The sequence below is a fragment of the Streptopelia decaocto genome, assembly GCF_964273445.1.
Source record: "Streptopelia decaocto genome assembly, chromosome: 13".
Lineage (NCBI taxonomy): Eukaryota > Metazoa > Chordata > Aves > Columbiformes > Columbidae > Streptopelia > Streptopelia decaocto.
Window position 1 is genome coordinate 2,487,693 of NC_138668.1, and position 20,616 is coordinate 2,508,308.

Here is a 20,616-nt window from a genome sequence, read left to right on the forward strand (position 1 = left end):
AAGTGCCTGCTGGGACCAGGCAATCAGTGAACAGAAACCACCGAGAGCAGACACAGAACAAGCCCTGTGGAAGTGCTGGAGAAAATGAAAAACCATCCTCTCCTAAAACACCACCCGCTGTATGCACTTCCCTTATATTCTCTGTACCAACGAAGAATGTGATAAGAAAAGATGAGAAATCCTAATTCGTTCCCTTTTTCCTTGCTTATCTAGTTATTAGCAATTAGCGTGTTGCTCTGGCTCTTTGGGACAACCATCCAAGTCGTTCCTATTTTCTTCTACTGTGAGATAAGCAATTAACTCTTCTCAAACTTCCACCAACAGCATCCTCCAGGAACCTGCCTAGTACAAGGATCTCTTCATATCCCTGACCAAAAATGAACGTAAATTCATGCTGTAAGAAGTCTGAGCAATGGGAAAAAAAAAAAGGGAGGGGGAATCATCCAGTTGAACCTGCTACAATTGCATGCAAAAGATGATTTTTCTCAAGAGCAATTTGCTTTTCTGTATGAGAAGACACCATTAATAGCACTAAACAATATGGCCCAATCAAAACCCTAACACTTTACAGCGCATATTCTGATTTTAAATGAAGGAGTTATTAGACTTCAACGGGCAGAATCACTTGGTTCCATTTCTCTCCCACTGTGAAATTACCTCATTAAACCTTTAACAGCTTGAGGTAAGTGAAAAGCTTCTGCTCCGCATCTGATAGAACAGGTTTTGTGAAAAGGATTCATACTATTTCTGTCCATTCCTTGCCATAGGAGATTTAGCACAATTGTAACTTCATCTAAATGTATGTATCCTCGGCAGATAAAGCAGAGAATCTCAAGCATGCTGCCTACTAGCATGCCTCTGGAAATGTTCGTTATCCTCATTAAACACAAAACACTGAGAAAACGAAGAGGCTTTCCCAGGTTGAACACAAGTATTTTTCCCATGAAGCAGTAACGTACCCAAACCACACGGGAATATCCAAACACTCCGACTTCCAAACAATGGCAGCAGTGTGCACGGAGCTCTGCTGCTGGGGATGGGTAAGGAAAGGAACAAAGAAACAACTGGCAAAATTATGTTCTGCAGTTCATGTTGCAGCTCCAGCCTGGATCCAATATGCAAGGTGAACTGTACTATAATGCTCATACCAAGACAGCATCTCTGCTTCTGGGGTAACAACAATGTAAATATTTAGAGGAAATAAAGCAACGCCTCACAGCTACACAGAAAACCTTCTGCAGTGGAAGAAAATGACCATCAGATGCACCATTTCCAGTCCTGATTTTTACCACATACATCTCAGAGGTCTTAAAAAAAATCTGTTCAGTGCTCCAGATGTCAGAAAGAGTTAAGTAACAGTACACGAGGAGACCAGCCAGTGCCACAAATCTGAGGGGGTATGTTTTCCCCCTTTTATAAGAAATAAAGTTTATTCCATTTCTCTTGTTAGATAAAATAACTAAATTAACAACTGTTCTTCAGCTGCTTTAGGGAAGAAAAGTCACAATAACATGATCTGGCAGTTTATTTTGATATCCAGATTTCAAATAAATCACATTTACCACTATTTGTTAGAAGTAACATACATTTTTTCTTCTTTGGACATATCCTAAAGTTCTGAAAAGGTCACTTGTTAAGCTGGCAGAATCTCTAACTAAACATGAATGTAGCTATACGAGTTCAAAGAACTCCGTTTTGAGCCTCGGCCTCAGACACATTGGTCAAACTGAGTTGGTGAAAAACATTTCTTAGTTCCCAAAGATACTTTGTAAGAATGTGTATCTTACAGTTCTCCTCATATACAATAAAAGGTACTGGAGGAGCTTTCACATGAAGAAGAAATAACAAGAATACATGACCACCACACTTCAGAGAGGAGATGATTAAGAGGAAAGTGATTGAAGTTTTACCTCCCTCCAGAGCTGTGAGCACATACCTGATATTCAAGCCCGTGCTCTGGTCCAGTTTCTCCCAGCTTTTTAATTTTCCCAGAAGTTTCTACAGTAGAGACCAAAAGAAGAGTTAGACACACAGACAAATGTTCTAACAGCTCATTTTCCACACCGTTTTCTCATGATTCTCCATTCAAACTCAGCATCTTTCCTTTTCCTCCTATGTATTCCACTGTCTTCCTATCTAGCACTTCTTGGGTTGTCCTTCTCCAGCCCTGTCACCGCAGCTCTGTGACACACAGAGCTCATGCTACACTTCAGCACTATCGATTATCTAACCCTGTGAGTGACCATCACTGTGCCAGACCTTGGCAGACCAGATTCTCAGCAGCAGAGAAGAAAAGCTGCATCCTCAGCACCAGTTCTGTAGCTGCCAAAGTGCCCGTTTCTCCTCTTCCAGTTCCTCCTATAGCTTTTCACTTTCAGTCAATACCAGACAGCATTACCTAAACCTGATCACACACCAGTAGAGTTCTGCAGATCAACAAGTTTACATGTTCAGGTGAATCTCTTGACAACTCACTGTATGCCCGACACAGATCGGGATGGAAGCAAGACAATTTTATTTGTTTGCGATCACATTCTGGCCCTGCTAGCGCTGGGAGCAATACAAGTGTATCAAGGCCTTTACCACACCATGTGGCAACACCATGTCGAGGCAGAGCTTAATGCCAAAAAAAGCATTTCCAGCAAAGAAAGTTAAAAGACAGACAGCAAGGCCAGAAAAGACACTATGATGAGATTGTCGTTTAGACAAAATCTCCAGCTGAACAGCAGACATCATGCTGTCTTTTTTACCTTCATTGCCATAGCTTCCTTCATGGTGACATTAAAGTTTAGAAATGCCTAGTTCAAACCAGTTAATTAAAATAGGTATCATATCTCAATTAACACAATACAGAAGAGCCTAAAAGACAGGCCAGGTAGCAAAGGAAACCCGCTATGCTGCTCATCCACCAAATACTTCCAGCACCTCACCTCATTTTCCAATTCAACAGTCACAAGCTGTGCTTGGACTTTCTCATAGCGTTCCAGTTTTCTTTGCAGACCTTCTACCTCCTCTTTAAGCAACCCGTTGTTTTCTTTCATTTCCCTATGGTGAAAGGAGAGACAGTGATTGAAGAGCCATGCAACTCAATTCACTCTCACAAACTTTCAGACACACATGGATTTACAAGAGAATCATACAACATTGAACAGACACTATGACATTCAACTGACTCACTTCTACAACCTTCACTGGAAAGTTACTTTACAAAAACAAAAGAAAAAAAATTAAAATGCAGCTTTATTGAACTGATTTTTTTCAACTAAGTGCTGTCCTAATTATGTCCAAACAAGGTGATGCTTTGTATTTGCTTTACTGATTGGCAAAACAGCAGGAGGGGTGGCGAGACTCCCACCTCCGCTCTTCAGCCAGCTGAGCGCAGGGCTGGAACACAGCAAGCGCTGGACGCTGGGGCGTTGTGAGCGCTCCGGGACACCTGAAAGCACTGACACTGCTTGGCTCGACTTTAATAGACATGTGTATGGGGGAGATAAAACTGTTTCAAAAGAATGACCTCTAATCTCTTGATATGTGTTTCTGCATCCAAAAACAAGCATGAGAAAAGATTACAAGATACATAATTTAAAATTATAATGAAACACTAACAAGAACAAGACCAAGGCAGATTGAATTTTAGAATAAGAAAAAGCTGGCAAGATCACTCAAGTAATTTACGCTTTAAAAACACCAAAACATGGAAATTAAGTTTACTCTAAAAAAAATGTTTAAGGCAAACTATTTCATAGTACACAGGAGTTTAATTTTCCAAACTAATTGCCACTTCAGATACCCAGAAAGTCTATTCCGCCAAGGGCTATCTTAGAATTCTTTAGAAATCTAAACAGAAGACTTTCCAAACATCATGCTGGAACAACAAGCCTTTAAAATAGTGGTAACAGTAACTAAGCAGAAACAGTTATTAGAGAAATGCTCAGCCATCTCTTCTCTCTACAAGGATTTCTTTCCCAAACCTGTATAGAGTTCATCACTGTCTTTAATAACTGAATTTTGTTCTAACAAGTAGGTATCAGCATCCAGAACAATCAATTCACACTCACTGTGCTCAGGAAGATTTACCCACATCTTGTCATATCCTTTCACCTAGTAACCATCACAACACTGCTCGATTCATACGCAGTATGTATATGACATATTTGAACTTCCTTCTAAGGTTTTCCATATGGAAGCCCAATAGAGGGCTTTCAAAGTACCTATAGTGCAATTACAGCAGGTACAGAAGAAGATAATCCTTCTCAACAACCAGACCGTTCTTTCACCTGAAGTAGGCATTTTCCTCCCTGAGCTGGCGCAATTCCCGCTCCATTTTTGGGAAACGGGCCAATTCTGCTTTCATGTTCTTGACAATTACAGCATCATGTTCCTGCTGGGAGAGCTTCTGCTCCAGGTCCTGGAAAACACAGGATGACAAGAGGACACCAATGATTAACATGGAACTCATAAGAGCTACTTCCCCATCATACTTTTTAAAGTCGAATCAATGACTTGAATTGTAGATAGCCTGGTCCATTCAACTGAATTTAGCCAACTTCAGCTCTTGTTGGCCACCAGATCAGATTCTTATATGACAAACAGACCTTTTATTTCTGCAACAGTCATTTTCAAAAGAAAACAGTTCTGTTCTTCCATGGAAGAAATTAAACCATAAAGCTTTATACAAGCCACAGACTTTCTTACCTTAATCTTTTGTTCATATTCTGCCAGGAGGGACTGGCCTGCTTGCAATGTCTGGATTTGCTGACTAGCCTCTTGCCATTTTCTGTCAGATGTAGACACAAAAGACATTTAGCACTCAGGAATCACACACAAGAAAAAACCCACATGCAGAAGCATCTCTGACAAACACTTTCAAACACCACTAACAAGGTATATGGTACTGTTATAGAAAATTGTCTCTGAGTTTCACACTCATACCATCCCCTTTAACTCAGAGACAAAAATACTCATTTTAATTAAACGATATATCTTAAGAAATACCCAAAAATCAAGTGACTTTCACTCTGAAACCAACAAATACACACTCACAGCAAACAATCAGCACCTTTGCAAGAGCTGAACTTAGTAAGCAAGGAAAAACACAACCATATCTTTCAACTACCCCTCAACTATAATTTATGGCTTGATATTTTTGTTCTGTTCCATCTATAAAGTTCAGATAAGCCTTTCCCACCCACATGCCTTCTGTTAACTCTCCACCACAAACATGAGACATCGCTGAGATTTCAAACTCAAGCATTTTTTTTCTCAAGGTACAATTAAATTGCACCTCAGAGCTAGTTTCAAACAACGGTTATAACCTGCACATCCAGATCAAAGAACCCCTTTGAAGAGCAGAAATCAAACGCTGTTTAAAGTTTCCTGAGTGACAACAGCTGCAGAAGACTGAAGTTCTGTTTGCCTTTGTCTCCCTACAGTCATTCATCCCCTGCTTACTTCTGTTGAACATCCAGCTGTTCCATCAGCTCCTGCTTCTGAGAGTCTTGGCTTGTCATCTGCATCTCTTGATTCATTATATTCCATTGCAGCTCTGATATTTTCCCTTTTAATATCGTGATTGTCTGAATTAATGGAAGGAAAGAATAAACACACAAGGCTATGAGTCTCCAAGCTGGACATTATGGATGGTGATAGACAGAAATCATATCCAACTAAAAAGTACAAACGCTGAATCTAGAAACAACCCAAACTCCTACAAACCTGCAAACTCACTGCAAAAACAAAGGCAAGAGACAATCATTTAGTTGCTTTCATCTGTCACCCAAATTCTCATTTCCATTCCCTATTAAGTGGGTGACCTCAAACTAGCATGAAAAATATCAATCTTCAAAGCTAGATGATGATATAACACAAGTATAGATATATATATATTAAAAATAATTATCCCACAGCCATTCCAAATATATTTTGTCTGGGTTTCTCTCAACCAAACACCTGAAGTATTATGCTTCCCTCAAAAGCAGAGGCCAGTGGTTTTTAAAATTTTGTTCCAAATGCCTTAACTCTAAAGAAAAACTTGAGCATTTGTTTCAAACAGCCATTACTCAGCTCCCTTTAACACAGAAAAAGAGAAAAAAATCTCAAAACATTACATCCTTAGGGTGCTTTCTAGACAGAGAGACACATAGGGTTCTCATCTTGATACAGATAGATATGGAAATAAAATTAACACAGAAATAGAACTGCTGCACGCATTTCATATGTGAGTTTAGTTTCATGTGCCATCACTGTCTCCCTGTTTTTAATCACAGATAACTGGCACATTGAATCTGTTGACCTGCTGCATCACATAGATACACTTCCAGTGACACCAAGGCAGGAGGAAGGCTGAAGGACATAGTGGTTGTTGATCCACAACTGGCACAGGAAACCAAGTTAAACAGAAAAGTTACAAATGAACTAGCTGAATTTAAACATAATGATTTCTGAAAAGGCTGAGAGTTGAAAAGATGGTCTGTTCGTCCAAAAGAACTGAAAGTCTTATCCAATCATTCTCTCTACCGTGGAACACGTAGGCATTTAAGACACTTCGGCAAAACATACTTCGTACATAACTTTGGTTTCATCTACTCTACAGTTCCTCCTGCTTCCCTGAATATCCTCCCACCTTATCTCTCGAATCGTTTCCCCTTTCTTTACTGTGTCGTGTAACCTGATTTCTAAACCTAGATGCTCTATGTTGCCTTGCACTTTTTTAATTTTTCTCCATATCAACCTGTCCAAAAAAGTCTTCTCATTGCTAATTAATACAGTAACATCTTCTGACCTGCTCACTTGTGTCTGGACTTGATTTAGTTATAAATTTTGACAGAAAAGATGCACACCACCAGGGCTCATTCATTTCTAGATAACAAACACAGTTATTCCAATATTTTTTTTTTAATCAAAGAGGGCATTTTCTGTTGACAAGAACTGCAAAGTCACCTGAAGCTATGAACGGATTAAAAATTACTGTTCTTACTTCATTAGCTTCAGCTAGTTTGCTCTCCTTCTCTTGCAGCTTCTTACTCATCGTCTCCATGCTCTTCTTATAGGATTTGTTCATCTCCATTTGTTCTTTCAGTTTATTTTCAGCTTCTGTCTCCCTTTCCTGATATTGCTTGATGCGCGTGAGCAGCTCCTGGTTACGGTCAGCTTCTCGCTTGCAAAGAAAAAGAAAATGCAAAGAGATGTAAGAAGAAAGTAGCGCAAAGGCGAAGCCATTTTTGTTCCTCCTGTCTGCACTCCTCATTACTGTGGTCACCAAGGCATCATCACGAAGCGGCGCTACTCAGGTCGCACCTTTAGCCTTTGCTAAGGGCAAAAATCTTACCAGTAGCAACTCGATGTCAAGGAACTACCCAGGGCAACGGAGCTGGAAAATTTAGAGACAGTCTTCCAAATCTCTTAGACTGACACGTGAATATGAGAATGCAGCCATGGCTGCACAGACTCCACTGCACACTCTCCAGCAGATCAAAGATGAAAACATTTGACGCTCCAATTTAAAGCTGACCCATGCATAGCAAATAGACCAGAAACCCAGATCTCAATAATTGAGTTAATAAGACAAACTTCCCTCTGCAACTTCTGGAAATTGTATAAGGCTATTTAATAGAAAAGAAACCAGGTTTAAATGCACAGTACGATCAATGAATACAATAAATATTTTTGCACTCTGACAACCTTTCATACACTATTTCAGTTTATTCCTAGCACAAATTGATTAACATTTATTGAAAAAAGGTGTAGTAAATTGCTTTGCTAATCAAAGCAAATCGAGACACGGATTTACATAGTAAGCAAGGATTATGCAAAGTGATGTGAGGTTCCTAAAACCTTTATCCACATGACTCAAAAAAACCACAGAATCTGAGCAGGGTAATTACCACAGTACTGGATTAGTGCTGCTCCCTTTTTATGTACCAGTATTTCAAGGGTTTCTGTGACTGACTCAGCTACATTCCAGTTTGTACTCCTCCTGGCTTAATCCCACACCACCTGACTTCACATGAACGAAGAATTTAGTCACTGACTCACTATTTCATAACAACACACTAAATCCATCACCAAGCACCCTTATAAAATACAAAACACGCTTATTATTTTTTAAAGATTTCTTTTTAAATAATCAGTCACATATGAGACCTTTATTATTGCACAAACCCCACAGATCTAGTACTTATTTCAGTAACGCAGTTAAGCAAACATATGCGGGCATAAAACCAGAAACCAATAAAAGATATTAGCCCCTGAGTAAGGCTCACTGTTTTATCAGTGCGAGCTCTCTTGTGTGACAGTGCAGGGTTGGCACTGCTGCCATTCCAGTTAATTACAGTCACACAGACTAAGTGCTTGCAATTGCGCCAGCAGAAGTTTAAATTCATCCGGGAGTAAAAACACTTAAATACTTCTGGGAGAAACAAATAACAAATCCCTTTTGCTAATGCTACCCATGACAACTTCAGTGCTAAAATAACAGAATCCAGTAAGCAGATCATCAGTTTGTCAACAAGGCTTTGAGGTTCGCACACTTGTGTGCATTAGCAAGTCAGCGCAATGCACAGCAAGGGGATCCATAGAGCGAAACAGCTGGTGCTGGGAACTTGCCACCCACACCACCACCACACCTGCAGTCGGTGCAAATGCAGCAAATGCACAGCGAGAGCATCTACTACCGATTTGCTGGAGCTGGCCCTGAAGACAGTGTCCATTAGCAGCTGGAGAACACTTGGCTTGCTCCTGGACTGCATCTTCCAGTTTAGTTTCACCCAAAAAAACTTGACCATATACATTCTGGACACGCGACTGCAAATCAAAGCACGGCACGTAGGAAGTCAAGAGCACATCCCTGATCCAAACCAAAACACCAGCGCAGCTGCACTACATGTGTTGTGACTAGGCCTGTGACATCGAGCCATCTGCAACCGTCACACTTACTTCATAGTTTCTGGCATTGGTAGTAGCTGCCTTCTCTAGCTCAATGCGAGCTCGTTTGTGGCTCAGCTCCATCTGCATCTTCTCTCGTTCCACCTGCAGGAGCTGGGATTTGGAGTGGATCTGCCCAGCTTGTTCCTCCAACTGGCCGGTTCATGTGTGAAAAGGGATGTTAAACACCATTAACAGCACTGCAATAACATCGTTTTATCCCACCCTGTACTCTTTGGATGATACTTGCAAGCCATTTACAAATTACAAGGGAACTATCACCATGTTTGTGGTATTTCTCCCACTAGCTGCAGGTTACTGATGAAGTCCCCAGGCCTCATAAAAGTAACAGCAGCTAACCAAGAAGCAGAGATCATGCTCCCCATTAAATTCAACTACTGAGCAAAATAACCTTTCTACAACCTGCTACAACGTTATACTTCATTTTTTCATTCAAGTTACCTTAGAGCACAGACAATATTATTAGTATACCTCACATCTAAGTAATGTACATTGAACTTATAGCTAATGAAGACTCCCTAACCAGAAAGAGCCTCCTCTAACCATCCCTGTAACCAGAGATATACCACAGACAGAAACCCATCCATATTTGTCAACATTCCAAATGCAAAGCGGATTACCATTAAAAGAAAAACAAGTTTCTTTTACACTTAGAGACTGAAATAGAAATTATATAAAGATACAGAATACTGAAACTTCATCCCAGCCTAATAAACAGTCCTTATGATCCAAGTTGTCAACTTACTCCATGCTTTATGAGCACAAGGCAGCTTAAAGGAAAAAGTGAAAAAATAAAGAAAAAACAACATTAAAAAATCCCCACACATGTGAATACGAACAGAAGCAGAAAAGCAAGCACAAGTGGTTAGCACACCAACGCCATAGCACAATGCAAGTCTCCTGTATGTGTCCAGGCAAAGAAACTTTGAGGAAGATTGTGGGAAAAAAAAAAAGGTAAAAAATTACTTACTACAAAAATATTAATATATATAAAGCTCCTTTGTTCAGCAATATGAAAATCACTTGCAATTTAATTTCCTGAGGTGCTATACTGATATAACAAGCAGAGAAGAAATTCAAAGGACCTTTCTTAGATTTCTACAAAACAAATAAATATGTCTGACCCTTTAAACAAATTTAAAGATTGTAGAATGTTCACCAAAAGCAAGCTTCCATTATCGAGCTTGCATGAATATCAATTTTAGAAAGAATGGTCAGATCTTAATTAAATCAATCCTGATTCCTGGAATCAAAAGGAGTCTTCAAGCACACTGAAGTGATGCTGCGGACATCGCCAAGCTGAGCACACCTCACCTGCACCCTCTGCTGGTACTGAATCTGCAAGGAGCTTTGAGACGAACCCGGTGTGGCCAGCCCAGACACCCCCTCCATGCGCTGTGAAATGAAGTTGTTGAGGGATCTCAGGGTGGAGAAGACAGTGGTATTATTTTCTAAGTCCTCCATGGCTCTGGAGAAACACAGAAAGTAATCAGCAAAACATTCAGGATCACACACTCCCAGAGTAACACAGTGGTTATTCTTTGGATTTATATAATTCACAAAGAGGAGACATAAGGGAAGCACACAGGAAACCAATCAGCCAAAACCCTGAAACCAAGAAATAAACTCAACAGCAAAGTAAGTTTTCCACACAAACCACTTCACAGCACCTAGAGTCTACCTTTAAGGTGCTAGCAACCTGGTATACGCTATCCTGCATACGACTTATGGATAGTTCACAACCACCCAATCGGTCCCACCTTTTCTTTTCTTTTTTTTTGAAAAGAATGCCGTCTTACCATGGGTCCTTGTCTGTCCCCGCAGCGATCCAATTGAGATGAGGAGTCTCTGCAGAGAAATCTCCAGAGGTACCCAAGAGAATCCTTGACTCAATGGGCCCTGCAGCCGGGCAGAGCGGGGTCTCCTGGCTGGCTCGCCAACTGAAACGAAGAAATAAACTTAACAGCAGAGTGAATTATACTGTTAAGCAGCATTCTTTATTTTATCAGTGCTGTGGAACACTGGGGATCATTCTCCATGCGTGCTCCAAAGACTGGATGCTCTTGTGTTGCTTATATTCACATAATTATTACATATGCACTAATATTTTTGAAAATTTTGATGTACAATACATCTATACTAAGAAATAATTGGTGATGTTAGTTACAATTGCTTAGTTTCTTACTTACATCCATTAATTATTAGTTAAGTATAAACTAAGCACTCTGCTTCTAAACAAGGTGTTACTCAATCTCCTGTCTCCCTCTTGTTGTGCAGAAGGATCTAAATCTTGAAAAATATCCCCTCGTTTTGCAGGTGGTCCAAAAGCACTTATCATGTCAATTGGTTAATGATGGGTACATCTTTTGTAGCTTAATCACAGTAGACAGTTCAGCAGCTTCTCTTCAACCCAACTGAAAACGTTTATTCGAAGTAAGTACTTCGGTACCACAGAGCACTGCCAACAGGTGCCGTGCTCCGGCAAGGCTGCTCTGAAACCAGGGCAGCTCCAAGCGCTCCGAGGATCCGCACACGCCGCCCCGCTGCGGACCAGCCCCCGGCCCAGGCTCCTGCGGGGCACACGGGACCCCTGCCCGCACAGCCCCGCGGCCAAGCCCCGCAGCGGCCGCGCTGGGCACGGCGGGGTTCGCCCTCACAGACCCCCTGCCCGGGGCGCCGGAGGGAGCGCGGCCCCGCAGCGCCCACAGCCCGGCCCCGCCTCGGGGTGGGAGGAACTGGGGCACAGCCTCTCTGCCCCGCTCCGCCGGGCGCGAACAGTCAAGCGGTGGAGCGGGGTGGGAGCGCCGAGCTGGGCGGAACCGGCGGCCTCCCCGCCGCCCTCACACCCGCTGCCGCCCTCACTCACCCGCCGCCCGCTTGGATCTCCCTCCTCGCCCCGGCGACGAGATCTCACGGGAACTCGCGCCCAGCTCTCGCGATAACAGCGGCCCGAGCCGCCGTAACGATGGGACTAGGCGCGCAAGCCCGCCGTACCGTACCGTAATGCACCGCCGCGCTGCGAAACCCATCGAGCTCAGCCCCTCCCCTGCAACCCACCCCCCCAAAACCGCTCCGTCCCCGAGCACAGCTGCGACAAATCCTGCCCCAGCGCAGCTGGAGGAGCAGCAGGGATCAGCCCACGCTTGGCCAGCGCCCTGCTCGCCCCACTCCCTGTTGCAAACTGCAGGTAATCGAATTTTTTGAAAAGCACAGTATCATCCGTGTTTTTCCTCCCCAAATGCACAAGAACACCCCGCTCCCCAGGTCAGGCAGCTGAGCTAACACTTTAATGCACACCAGCATGGAGATCCAGATGGGGAAGTTTTGAAGTACTTAAAATTCGATGAATCTGTCAGCAATTCCAAATAAGATGTTCATGAGAAAGATCTGGAAGCCCTGGACAGTGCTAGCAGCCGCTCTTATAACTCATGCCACAGTCGGCCTGATAAAAGTGCTATTAAATGTAAAAGTTGTCACTTCCCGATAAGGCAGCGGCTAAATTTATTTTTGCAAACAGAATTCTAGCAATTCAATCAGTAACTCTGCCTGTCTGGGACCCAAGGAACATCTTGTCATTTCACCTAAGATACACCATTGGTCAAATATAAAACAATACCAAAAACATAGGGGAAATTATCTTTTCAGTAGCAATGACCCTGCCTTACTGCCATTTACTGGATTTATGAGTACAATGACGTAGCAATTTCTAAATATAACCTGTGTCTTTAGAAAAGGCAGCAGAGCCATCAGGCTGAATATTCCAGAGCCACGGTCGTGCGTCCTGAACGGCTGATCGTACGTGACGACGCAGATCCTGACATGCACGAAGCCATTGTCTGTTTTCACATGTGCTAATAAATTGCACCAGCTTTTAAGAAAGATGAAGAGGCAATAAATTGGCTCAAACTCCCCTCGCTGTTTCCTCTCATTCTGATAATTGTCTTTATGGTTAGTCTCAAATACAATGCCATCAGTAGCACAATGATTTTCAAGCACACATTAAAAACCTCATATAATCACAGCTTTATTTTCATTTCCATTACTGCAGCCCCAGAGGTTGCCTTTCAGATTACTCCTCTCCATTCCCAACTGTTTTCTCCACAGGTGAGAAGTTAGATTGGACGTCTCTGCTTGTATAATTAGTGGATAAACTCAGTAGGACACCACTCTGGTTTATTTTTGCATTTGAAAAGCATGATGTATTTTGAAAGAATCATAGCAGGTTTTCCCAAATTGTTCTCAACAAAGAAATGGTTCAAGTTAGGGGTCTTAATGGTGGGATTTTTCTTTAAACACATGCCAAATTCAGATTTCCAATCAATGTCCGATCACCTGTTTGACCATCAGCAGTTCATTTCCCTTTGTACAGTCTTGCCAAATAATAAGATTCAGCGGAGTCCTTCCGACTGGCCTGAGGCTTTATAGTTCTCACATCCTGGAACTGCTCCTTCAGTCTGTTTTGTAGAAGATGGGACTCCCGTCCATCCCAGAATTTACAGAGCATTGTTCCTTTTGGCTTTAAAATACTTTGGGACAGATTCAGGAGGCCTAAACAGAGATTGATCAGCTTCTGATGATCCAGCTCTTTAATGCCTGTTGCGTTCGGCGCCATGTCGCTCAGGATAACATCCACCTTCTCTGCGGGAAGCAGACTCTGAATTGCGCGCACCGTGCCAGGGTCTGCAATGTCCGTCTGCGACAGGAAAACCGCTCCTTCCAGAGGAGAAATCCGCAGGAGGTCAACGCCAAGGACAAAGCCAGTGGGGACAGCAGGATCTAGATTATAAGAATGAATGACACACTGAACACACATAATGGTTGCAAACAACATGCGTATGCATTAGCTCCATACCAGACAATAAACAAAAACATATCACCTGCCATATCAGTTCTTCTTGCCCTTAGTTTGCTGTGTGCATCTGGATGAATGATTTGCTATAAGCTAATCCATTCAAGACATGAAAATCAGTTACTTTGGATAAGAAAGGAGTATTTTTCTTGGGTTTTCTCCTGTTATTTGAAGGCTGACAGTCCAGAAATCCTGAATAGTACTGATGACAATACTTTATTTTGTAAACATTAATGGCTTGAAACACATAAACCCTACATAGTGGTTACTAACGTTTTTCAAGAAGGAAAATAAAAATACAGAAAAGCCAGATTATCTGCTGGAGGCCACACAAACTTCAGAACTGGATGAAGCGATCCTCTCCACAACACAGTCAACCAGAACACTTTGTTACACCTACAGTAGCACCTCATGGTAAGTTTTGATTTCATAAACGTTATTTCTCTGGAAGATACGAAGACTTTCACTGTCATGTAGGCACACACCTTCATGCTTCTATCAGCGACCCTGGTGTTCTCCAGCACCCGTGTCCCCTCCCCACGGCGCCACCGGCTCAGCTCAGTTTTCTCACATGCTTCAAGATGAGCAACATCCCCACCTTGCCTGCCCAAAACATGCACTTACCGGTACCTAAGGCATTGACCCTCTCCACAGCAACCTGGCTCCAAGCGCCAGGTGCAGCTCCGCAGTCAAGAACACAAAGTCCTGGACGAAGAATACGATGCTTGTCATCGATTTCCAGTAATTTGAAGGCGCTTCGGCAGCGGTAATGCTGCTGCTTCGCCGCCTTGACAAAGGGATCCTTCGAATGCCGCTGCAACCACCAGTGCTCAGCTCCCGTTTTCTTCAGAAACCGCGCCGTGCTGTGGAGACATTTGCTCACCAAACGCCGGCAGCTGCCCAGGGAGACAGGCGAGTTACCAGTTAGTGCATAACCACCATGCATGTCAGGATTCTCTACAGTGATTCATTCTGGCCTCCACTACAGCCCCCCCATTTAACCAGGCTCAAAAAAAAGCTCTCAGATTTGAGATCCCTTGGCACCTTCAGCGATCTGGTCCAATCCCAACGAAAAGGGATGTGTTTTGGACAGCGGCCTCCCAGCGAAGGCAGGAATGGTGTCGCACACCCACACAGCTCTGGCGCATTTGAGGCCCGTTTGGACGTGTCAGAGTGACCCGGCCGGGCCCGGGCTGCTCAGGGGGCTGGAGCCTCCACGGGGCACACGCGCGGTTCGGCCGCCCTGCCCGCGCTCCCCTCAGAGGAACCGGTGTCCTGTGTCTCTGGGGGGAACACGCTGGCAGCCACGGGCGCCGCCGCCACCTTCCACCCAACCAACCCCCGCGCCCCATTCCTGAGGAAACTTGAGGCGGCGGGACCAACCCGGCACCGCGCCGGGGACACCCCGCAGCTCCCGCAGCCCGGCGCCGAGCCCTCCCCAGCGGCCTGGCCACCGACCTGGCCCCGGCGGCCACGGCGCCTCCCGCCCACGCCATGGCGGCGCCTCAGCCCCGCCCTCCCGCCGCCCCGCGCGGCTGCCGGGGGCGGGGCCGGAACGGCGGCGGGCGGGAAGAGCCGGGCCGAGCTGCTGCTGGAGGAGGACACGGCGGTGGGCGCGAAATTGGGGCTGTTGAGGCAGGGCCGTGGGGGCTGGCGCTGGGGTGAGGGTTAAGGATTTGGAGAAACAGTGAGGGGTTTGGGGAGGGGACTCTGGGGGGACAAGGGTTTGGGAAGGGGGGGTTTGGGACTCGGGGGGGGAGTGCTGAGGGGGCAGGGGAGCAGGGGTCAGTGGGGAGTGTTAGAGAAACTGCCTGGCAGAAAGGGGTCTGGGGGTGTTGATTGACAACCAGTGCGCGCCCAGGTGGCCGGAAAGGCCAACAGCATCCTGGCTTGTACCAGGGGTAGTGTGGCCAGCGGGACTAGAGGAGTGATTGTGCCTCTGTACTCGGTGCTGGTGAGACCCCACCTCGAATAGTGTGCTCAGTATTGAACCCTCATGATAAGAAGGACATTGAAATACTGGAGAGAGCGCAGAGGAGGTGACGGAGCTGCTGAGGGGCTGGAGCACGAGTGTGATGGAGCGGCTGGGGGAGCTGGGGGTTCAGCTGGAGAACAGGAGCTGAGGGGAGAGCTGATCACTGGCTGAACTGCCTGAAAGGAGCTCGGAGCACGGAGGGGTTGGTCTCTTATCCCAAGTAGCAAATGGTAGGATGAGAGGAAACGGCCTCAAGTTGAACCAGGGGAGGTTTAGATTGGATATTAGGAAAGATTTCTTAACAGAAAGGGCTGTCGGGCATTGAACAGGCTGCCCAGGGCAGTGGTGGAGTCACCATTCCTGGAGGGGTTTAAAAGGCGTTTAGACGAGGTCCTTTTGGACATGGCTTAGTGCTGGAGTTGGGTTATGGTTGGACTTGATGCTGAGGGTCTCTTCCAACTGAAATAGTTCTGTGAGAAGTGGGCACTGGGGACTTAAGGGTTTGGGCTGGGGATGGCAGGACCGGGCATTCGGGGAGGGGGGGCTGGGGGCATCAGGGCTGCCTGGGCCTGAGCAGCAAGTCCAGGTTTTGTCTCCCTGCCCCCAGGCCGGGGAAGGAGCCCGGCCTCCCACCCGAGGAGTGCCGGGAGCCCTGGTGCAGTGTGTCTTCCTCTTGCCCACAGCAGCCATGTTCACGAACAAGCTCTTCACCCTGGTCGTGGTGGTGCAGCCGCCCCGTGTCCTCCTGGGCATGAAGAAGCGCGGGTTTGGAGCCGGGCTGTGGAACGGCTTCGGGGGGAAGGTGCAGCCAGGGGAGAGCATCGAGGAGGCCGCTCGCAGGTGAGCCCAAGGTGGGTGTTGGGGGGCAGGTTGGGCTGTGGGGGTGTCAGACCCTTTGTGGTGGGCTGCAGGTGGAGTTACCTGCTCGGTAACTGAATGCCTTCAGAATGGGTGTGTTACCTACCCAGCAGTGCAGCTGTGAGCCAACTCTGAGCAGAGAAAATCACCCGCTCCACAGGAGATGCAGCATCGGCCACGTGTACAAAGAAGTGGGATTGTTCCTCGTTACCTGTTATCTGCAAATCTTTAACTGGCATCCAGTTAATGAGAAACTGGAAGTTACCGAGTTTCCTCCTTCCCACCTCTTGGACTCTGATCTAAACCGAGACTTTAGTCTGCTAGTGGTGGACAGAAGTTCTTGCACTGTTCAGAAACACGTAGAGTTTAATTTTGGCTGTATAGCAGGATTACAATTTATGCCATTGCACTGCTTATTGTTTAAATTTTGAAGCTATTTTCCAGTAGCATTTTTAGTACTGTGTGAAAATGTAGTGACAAAATAGTAGAAATTGTCAGGGGTCCCTTATGAAAGGCACTATGGAGATTTATTATTTGACTTCATGGTGGCATTTTTAAGCCCTAATGCTGAGCTAGGGAATTGAATTTCATCGGTACAGAGGTACAGTACCATTTTTGAAGCCATTAATACTGGTTTCTTGAAGTTAATTCTTCTGTCTAGTCATTGAAAGGAAATAGCAGATCACAGCTGAGTTGCTAAACCCCTCTAAAAATTAGATGCCTTATTCTTTACATGAATGTTGCTGATACAAAGCCACTGTTTGCCATCTCCTCACTTTGACGTATGCCCAAAATTGCCCTTGCACCTGCAGGAAGTTCCGTGTAGGTTTGTTCAACAGCTTTTGCCCTGAACCGCCTCCTCAGCTGTGCCAGCGCAACCGCCCGGGTTCTGCGGTGAGATAATCCAGGAGGGTTCTCTATGCAGATGTGCACCCAGCAGCGCACAGCGTTACCGTACCTGCTGCTCACATCCTGGCTTTTTGTATAGTTCATCATCTCTGAGCAGAGGGAGGGAGATCAGTTTTGTTCGTTAAATCGGCCTCCGTTTGCCAGGCTTATATTGCCGCTGACTGTGGTGTAAATCCAATTATTTAATTTTGCATTTGGTTTCCTAGGTACATGTTTATCTGTGCCAGCCCGGCAGTTGCGTAAGGTGTGAAGTGTCCTCATGGCACACATAGTTAAATATTAAGCTGAAACATGAACAGAAGTTTCCTGAATCAGTAAGATTTCCATACTGCACTGGGTACACGTTCCCTTGAGCACCAGGGCACCTACGGCTCTTCAGCGGCACGTGTTGTAAGAGGAGCATTTAGCTAGTTCGTTATTTGTAGTTTGCTACCTGTAATGTTTCCCCATACTACATACAGAGCCAAACGGCCGACAGATAAATTGCTTAGAGAACCATACGAGTGTTGTGCTTTGTTGTTCAATTATCACAGCCTGTAAAATGAGGCTTTTAGCATCGTTGCTGGAAGACTGCCTCTATTTTAGGCATAGTTTCTCAGGAAGATAAACTAACATTAGCTAAGATATAAAGTTGGAATATAATTTTGAAGGATGGGATTCCTGAAATTGATGCCAGGGGAAGCTGGAGCCTTAATGATCATTTCCATTACATTTTAAAATTAAGTTACTGCTAAATATGCAGCTACATTAATTATTAACCTCAACTGAAGATGTATGGTTTCAAAGCATTCCTTGGTTTTGTACATTAGAAGAACCATGGCCAACTTCAAGCTGTGCTGATTCTGTTAGAGGCAGGTAAAAATTAAAAAAGCCCTAAGTGCATAGCACAAACAGAGCAAGTAATTGAATGCGCTTCAAGTAGTTGTGCATGGTGATGCATGGAAAAGAGCTGCCTGGCAAGTCCCTCTAAGTGCTCTTAAAAGTCTTGCCTTCCAGCCTGTCGTTATGCTAAATGCACTTCCAAGGAGCAGAAGCGGAACATTTACACAATTGCTTTGTGCTTTTTATAAGGTATCTGACTAGGAGATGGTATTTCTAACGTCCTGTGTGCAAATGATGTTACGTAGCGCGTAGCGTTATTTAAATAAGCTTCAGTTGGCCTCAGAACTTCTAGTATTTATTACCTGCTTCCCTACAATTCTAAAAGCTTTAGCTTGAAGTTGGCAAAGCCTTTTGCCTAAGTCTGTCTCCAAGTTCTTAAAGCACATCCAGCCACAGTCGTATGTCAGCCCACTTCTAACTGATCACAAAAAAGATCACGTTGCAAGGAGCGTATACGAAATAATCCGTTTTCCTGAATCTTCCCCTGCCAACACAGACTATTTTCCTTTAGGAGCCTGAAATAACACACGAGCCAGCCTGACACGGCCCCGCTGTGGTACAAACAGCCCGAATGCTGCTTTGCTGCCTGCGCCCTGCTCTGTTTTACAGGTGCAGCTTTCACCTTTGGTTCACTGGAAGTGTGTTGAGTGTGCAAGTAACGCTAATGGCTGTTTTTTTTGTTCTTCAACTCCTTGCCTTCTGGTAACGAAATCTCCTTCTGGTGCAGGGAGCTCCTGGAGGAGACCGGACTGACTGTGGACACTTTGCAGAAGATGGGTCAGATCACATTTGAATTTGCTGGCAACCCTGAACTCATGGAAGTTCACATCTTCAGAGCAGATCATTTTCATGGAGAGCCAACAGAAACCGATGGTAGGTGGGGAGGGACAGAAGGAGGTATTTAAAGAAATGCAGAACTATTCATGCCAGAACCCCTTTGGGGAGGGAGGCAGCGGGGAAGCTGCTTGTTGACAGATACTCAAAGTCTAGGCAGCAAAAAAACCCACAGGAGAAAGTCTTACGCAAAGTTCTTTTGTTTTCTCCCACCAGAAATGCGTCCACAGTGGTTTCAGGTGGACGAGGTGCCATTCAATCACATGTGGCCAGACGATATCTATTGGTTTCCTCTGCTGCTTCAGAAAAAGTTGTTTCGTGGCTATTTTAAGTTCCAGGGACAAGACACTATCCTGGAGCACACCCTGGAAGAAGTGGAGGAAGTTTGAGGAAATGAAAAGCATTCAACCCACTCGCTGCTGCCCACATTGGGCTACAGCACCATCAGTGCTACTGAGAAGGGTCTTGTTTCTCAGCTCTCCAGCAAAGGAGACTTATTTGCAAGGTCATGGGGAGGTGAGGAAAATAAGGGGCTTTCTTAGAGCAGAAATAAAAGTAATGAGATTTTTCCATGCCCTGCTCGGTCTGTGCCGTTGGGTGATGGCTCTTGTGCAAACACAACTCCGTTGTACTTACGCAAGAGCTGGCGCCTGGCAGCACGAGCTACAATTTTTGGCAAAATGGGGTTGCTTGCTGGAACTTTTTGAAGCTGGATCAAAATCCCGGGGCGAGCAGCACGACTTCGTTGTCTTTGCACAAGAGCCGGTGGCAGAGGCTGCGCAGAGCGGGTCACATCGCACACGAGGCGCAGTGCTTGCCAGGCCTTCAAGAGAAGTCCCTGGCTGTGGTATAGTTCAGTAGTTAAATGATCTATTAAAAGCTGAGTGTTAATCCTTCTCTGAGCAGGTGGCTAATTCTTTAGGCTTTTTCCTTGTAGCTGGAATAAATTTTTGTAGCAAAAAATAAATTTTTGGTAAAAGCATGTGTGGTTGTGTTGTAAACATCTCATTAGCTTCTGAGCTGTTTAAGGGCCTTTCAGGAGTTGGCTTCCTTTCACAGAAACGTTAAGTGGACTGCGCTGCAGCATTAAGTACCTTCTTGATGCCAGTTTCTATACAGTTCCCTATTTGCTGTTACATCCTGGGACAAGGTGAGACTTGACCAGCACTGGGAAAACCTTTTCAGAAGTTTAGCTAGAGATCCCTTTGGGATTCTCCAGCTGAAGGCAGCGGAACGCAATCAACTTTCAGCAAATCCACGTTGCAAAGTGCAGTCACCTGCAGCTGCAGCTTTGCCATTCGGCTCAGCACAACTCAGCGTGCTGGGCAGCAGATCTTAATCGAACTGTGCTAGAAATAACACATCA

At 44.9% G+C, this 20,616-nt stretch overlaps 3 protein-coding genes across 5 annotated transcripts in view; 1 reads left to right on the top strand and 2 right to left on the bottom strand.

The window, feature by feature from the left end:
* MAD1L1 (mitotic arrest deficient 1 like 1) overlaps positions 1–11,851 on the bottom strand; it is a 305,040-nt gene extending 293,189 nt beyond the window's left edge. Inside the window, exons 1-10 of the mRNA XM_082064189.1 lie at positions 11,810–11,851; positions 10,743–10,883; positions 10,258–10,411; positions 8,935–9,075; positions 6,977–7,156; positions 5,452–5,576; positions 4,696–4,777; positions 4,278–4,408; positions 2,931–3,045; positions 1,937–1,998 (exon numbers count right to left, since the gene is read on the bottom strand). Coding sequence (XP_081920315.1) covers positions 1,937–1,998; positions 2,931–3,045; positions 4,278–4,408; positions 4,696–4,777; positions 5,452–5,576; positions 6,977–7,156; positions 8,935–9,075; positions 10,258–10,407 — 986 coding nt within the window. The 5' untranslated portion in view covers positions 10,408–10,411; positions 10,743–10,883; positions 11,810–11,851. The remainder of the gene's footprint in view (positions 1–1,936; positions 1,999–2,930; positions 3,046–4,277; positions 4,409–4,695; positions 4,778–5,451; positions 5,577–6,976; positions 7,157–8,934; positions 9,076–10,257; positions 10,412–10,742; positions 10,884–11,809) is intronic.
* Positions 11,852–12,951: 1,100 nt separating this feature from the next.
* MRM2 (mitochondrial rRNA methyltransferase 2) lies at positions 12,952–15,295 on the bottom strand. Of its 2 annotated transcripts, XM_082064612.1 has the most exons (3): positions 15,251–15,295; positions 14,417–14,688; positions 12,952–13,719 (listed from the first exon to the last, which is right to left on the bottom strand). In XM_082064612.1, the coding sequence occupies exons 1-3, from the start codon at positions 15,286–15,288 to the stop codon at positions 13,295–13,297; spliced, it is 735 nt and encodes a 244-aa protein (XP_081920738.1). In that variant the 5' UTR covers positions 15,289–15,295; the 3' UTR covers positions 12,952–13,294. The 2 variants fall into 2 exon arrangements, with proteins under 2 accessions (XP_081920738.1, XP_081920737.1); XM_082064611.1 differs by lacking the exon at positions 15,251–15,295 and having other exon boundaries at positions 14,417–14,799.
* An 81-nt stretch (positions 15,296–15,376) lies between these two features.
* On the top strand, positions 15,377–20,232 carry NUDT1 (nudix hydrolase 1). Of its 2 annotated transcripts, none has more exons than XM_082064411.1 (4): positions 15,377–15,453; positions 16,451–16,607; positions 19,144–19,289; positions 19,467–20,232. In XM_082064411.1, exons 2-4 carry the CDS (start codon positions 16,456–16,458, stop codon positions 19,637–19,639), a joined length of 471 nt encoding a protein of 156 aa, XP_081920537.1. In that variant the 5' UTR covers positions 15,377–15,453; positions 16,451–16,455; the 3' UTR covers positions 19,640–20,232. The 2 variants fall into 2 exon arrangements, with proteins under 2 accessions (XP_081920537.1, XP_081920538.1); XM_082064412.1 differs by having other exon boundaries at positions 16,454–16,607.
* Positions 20,233–20,616: the final 384 nt, after the last annotated feature.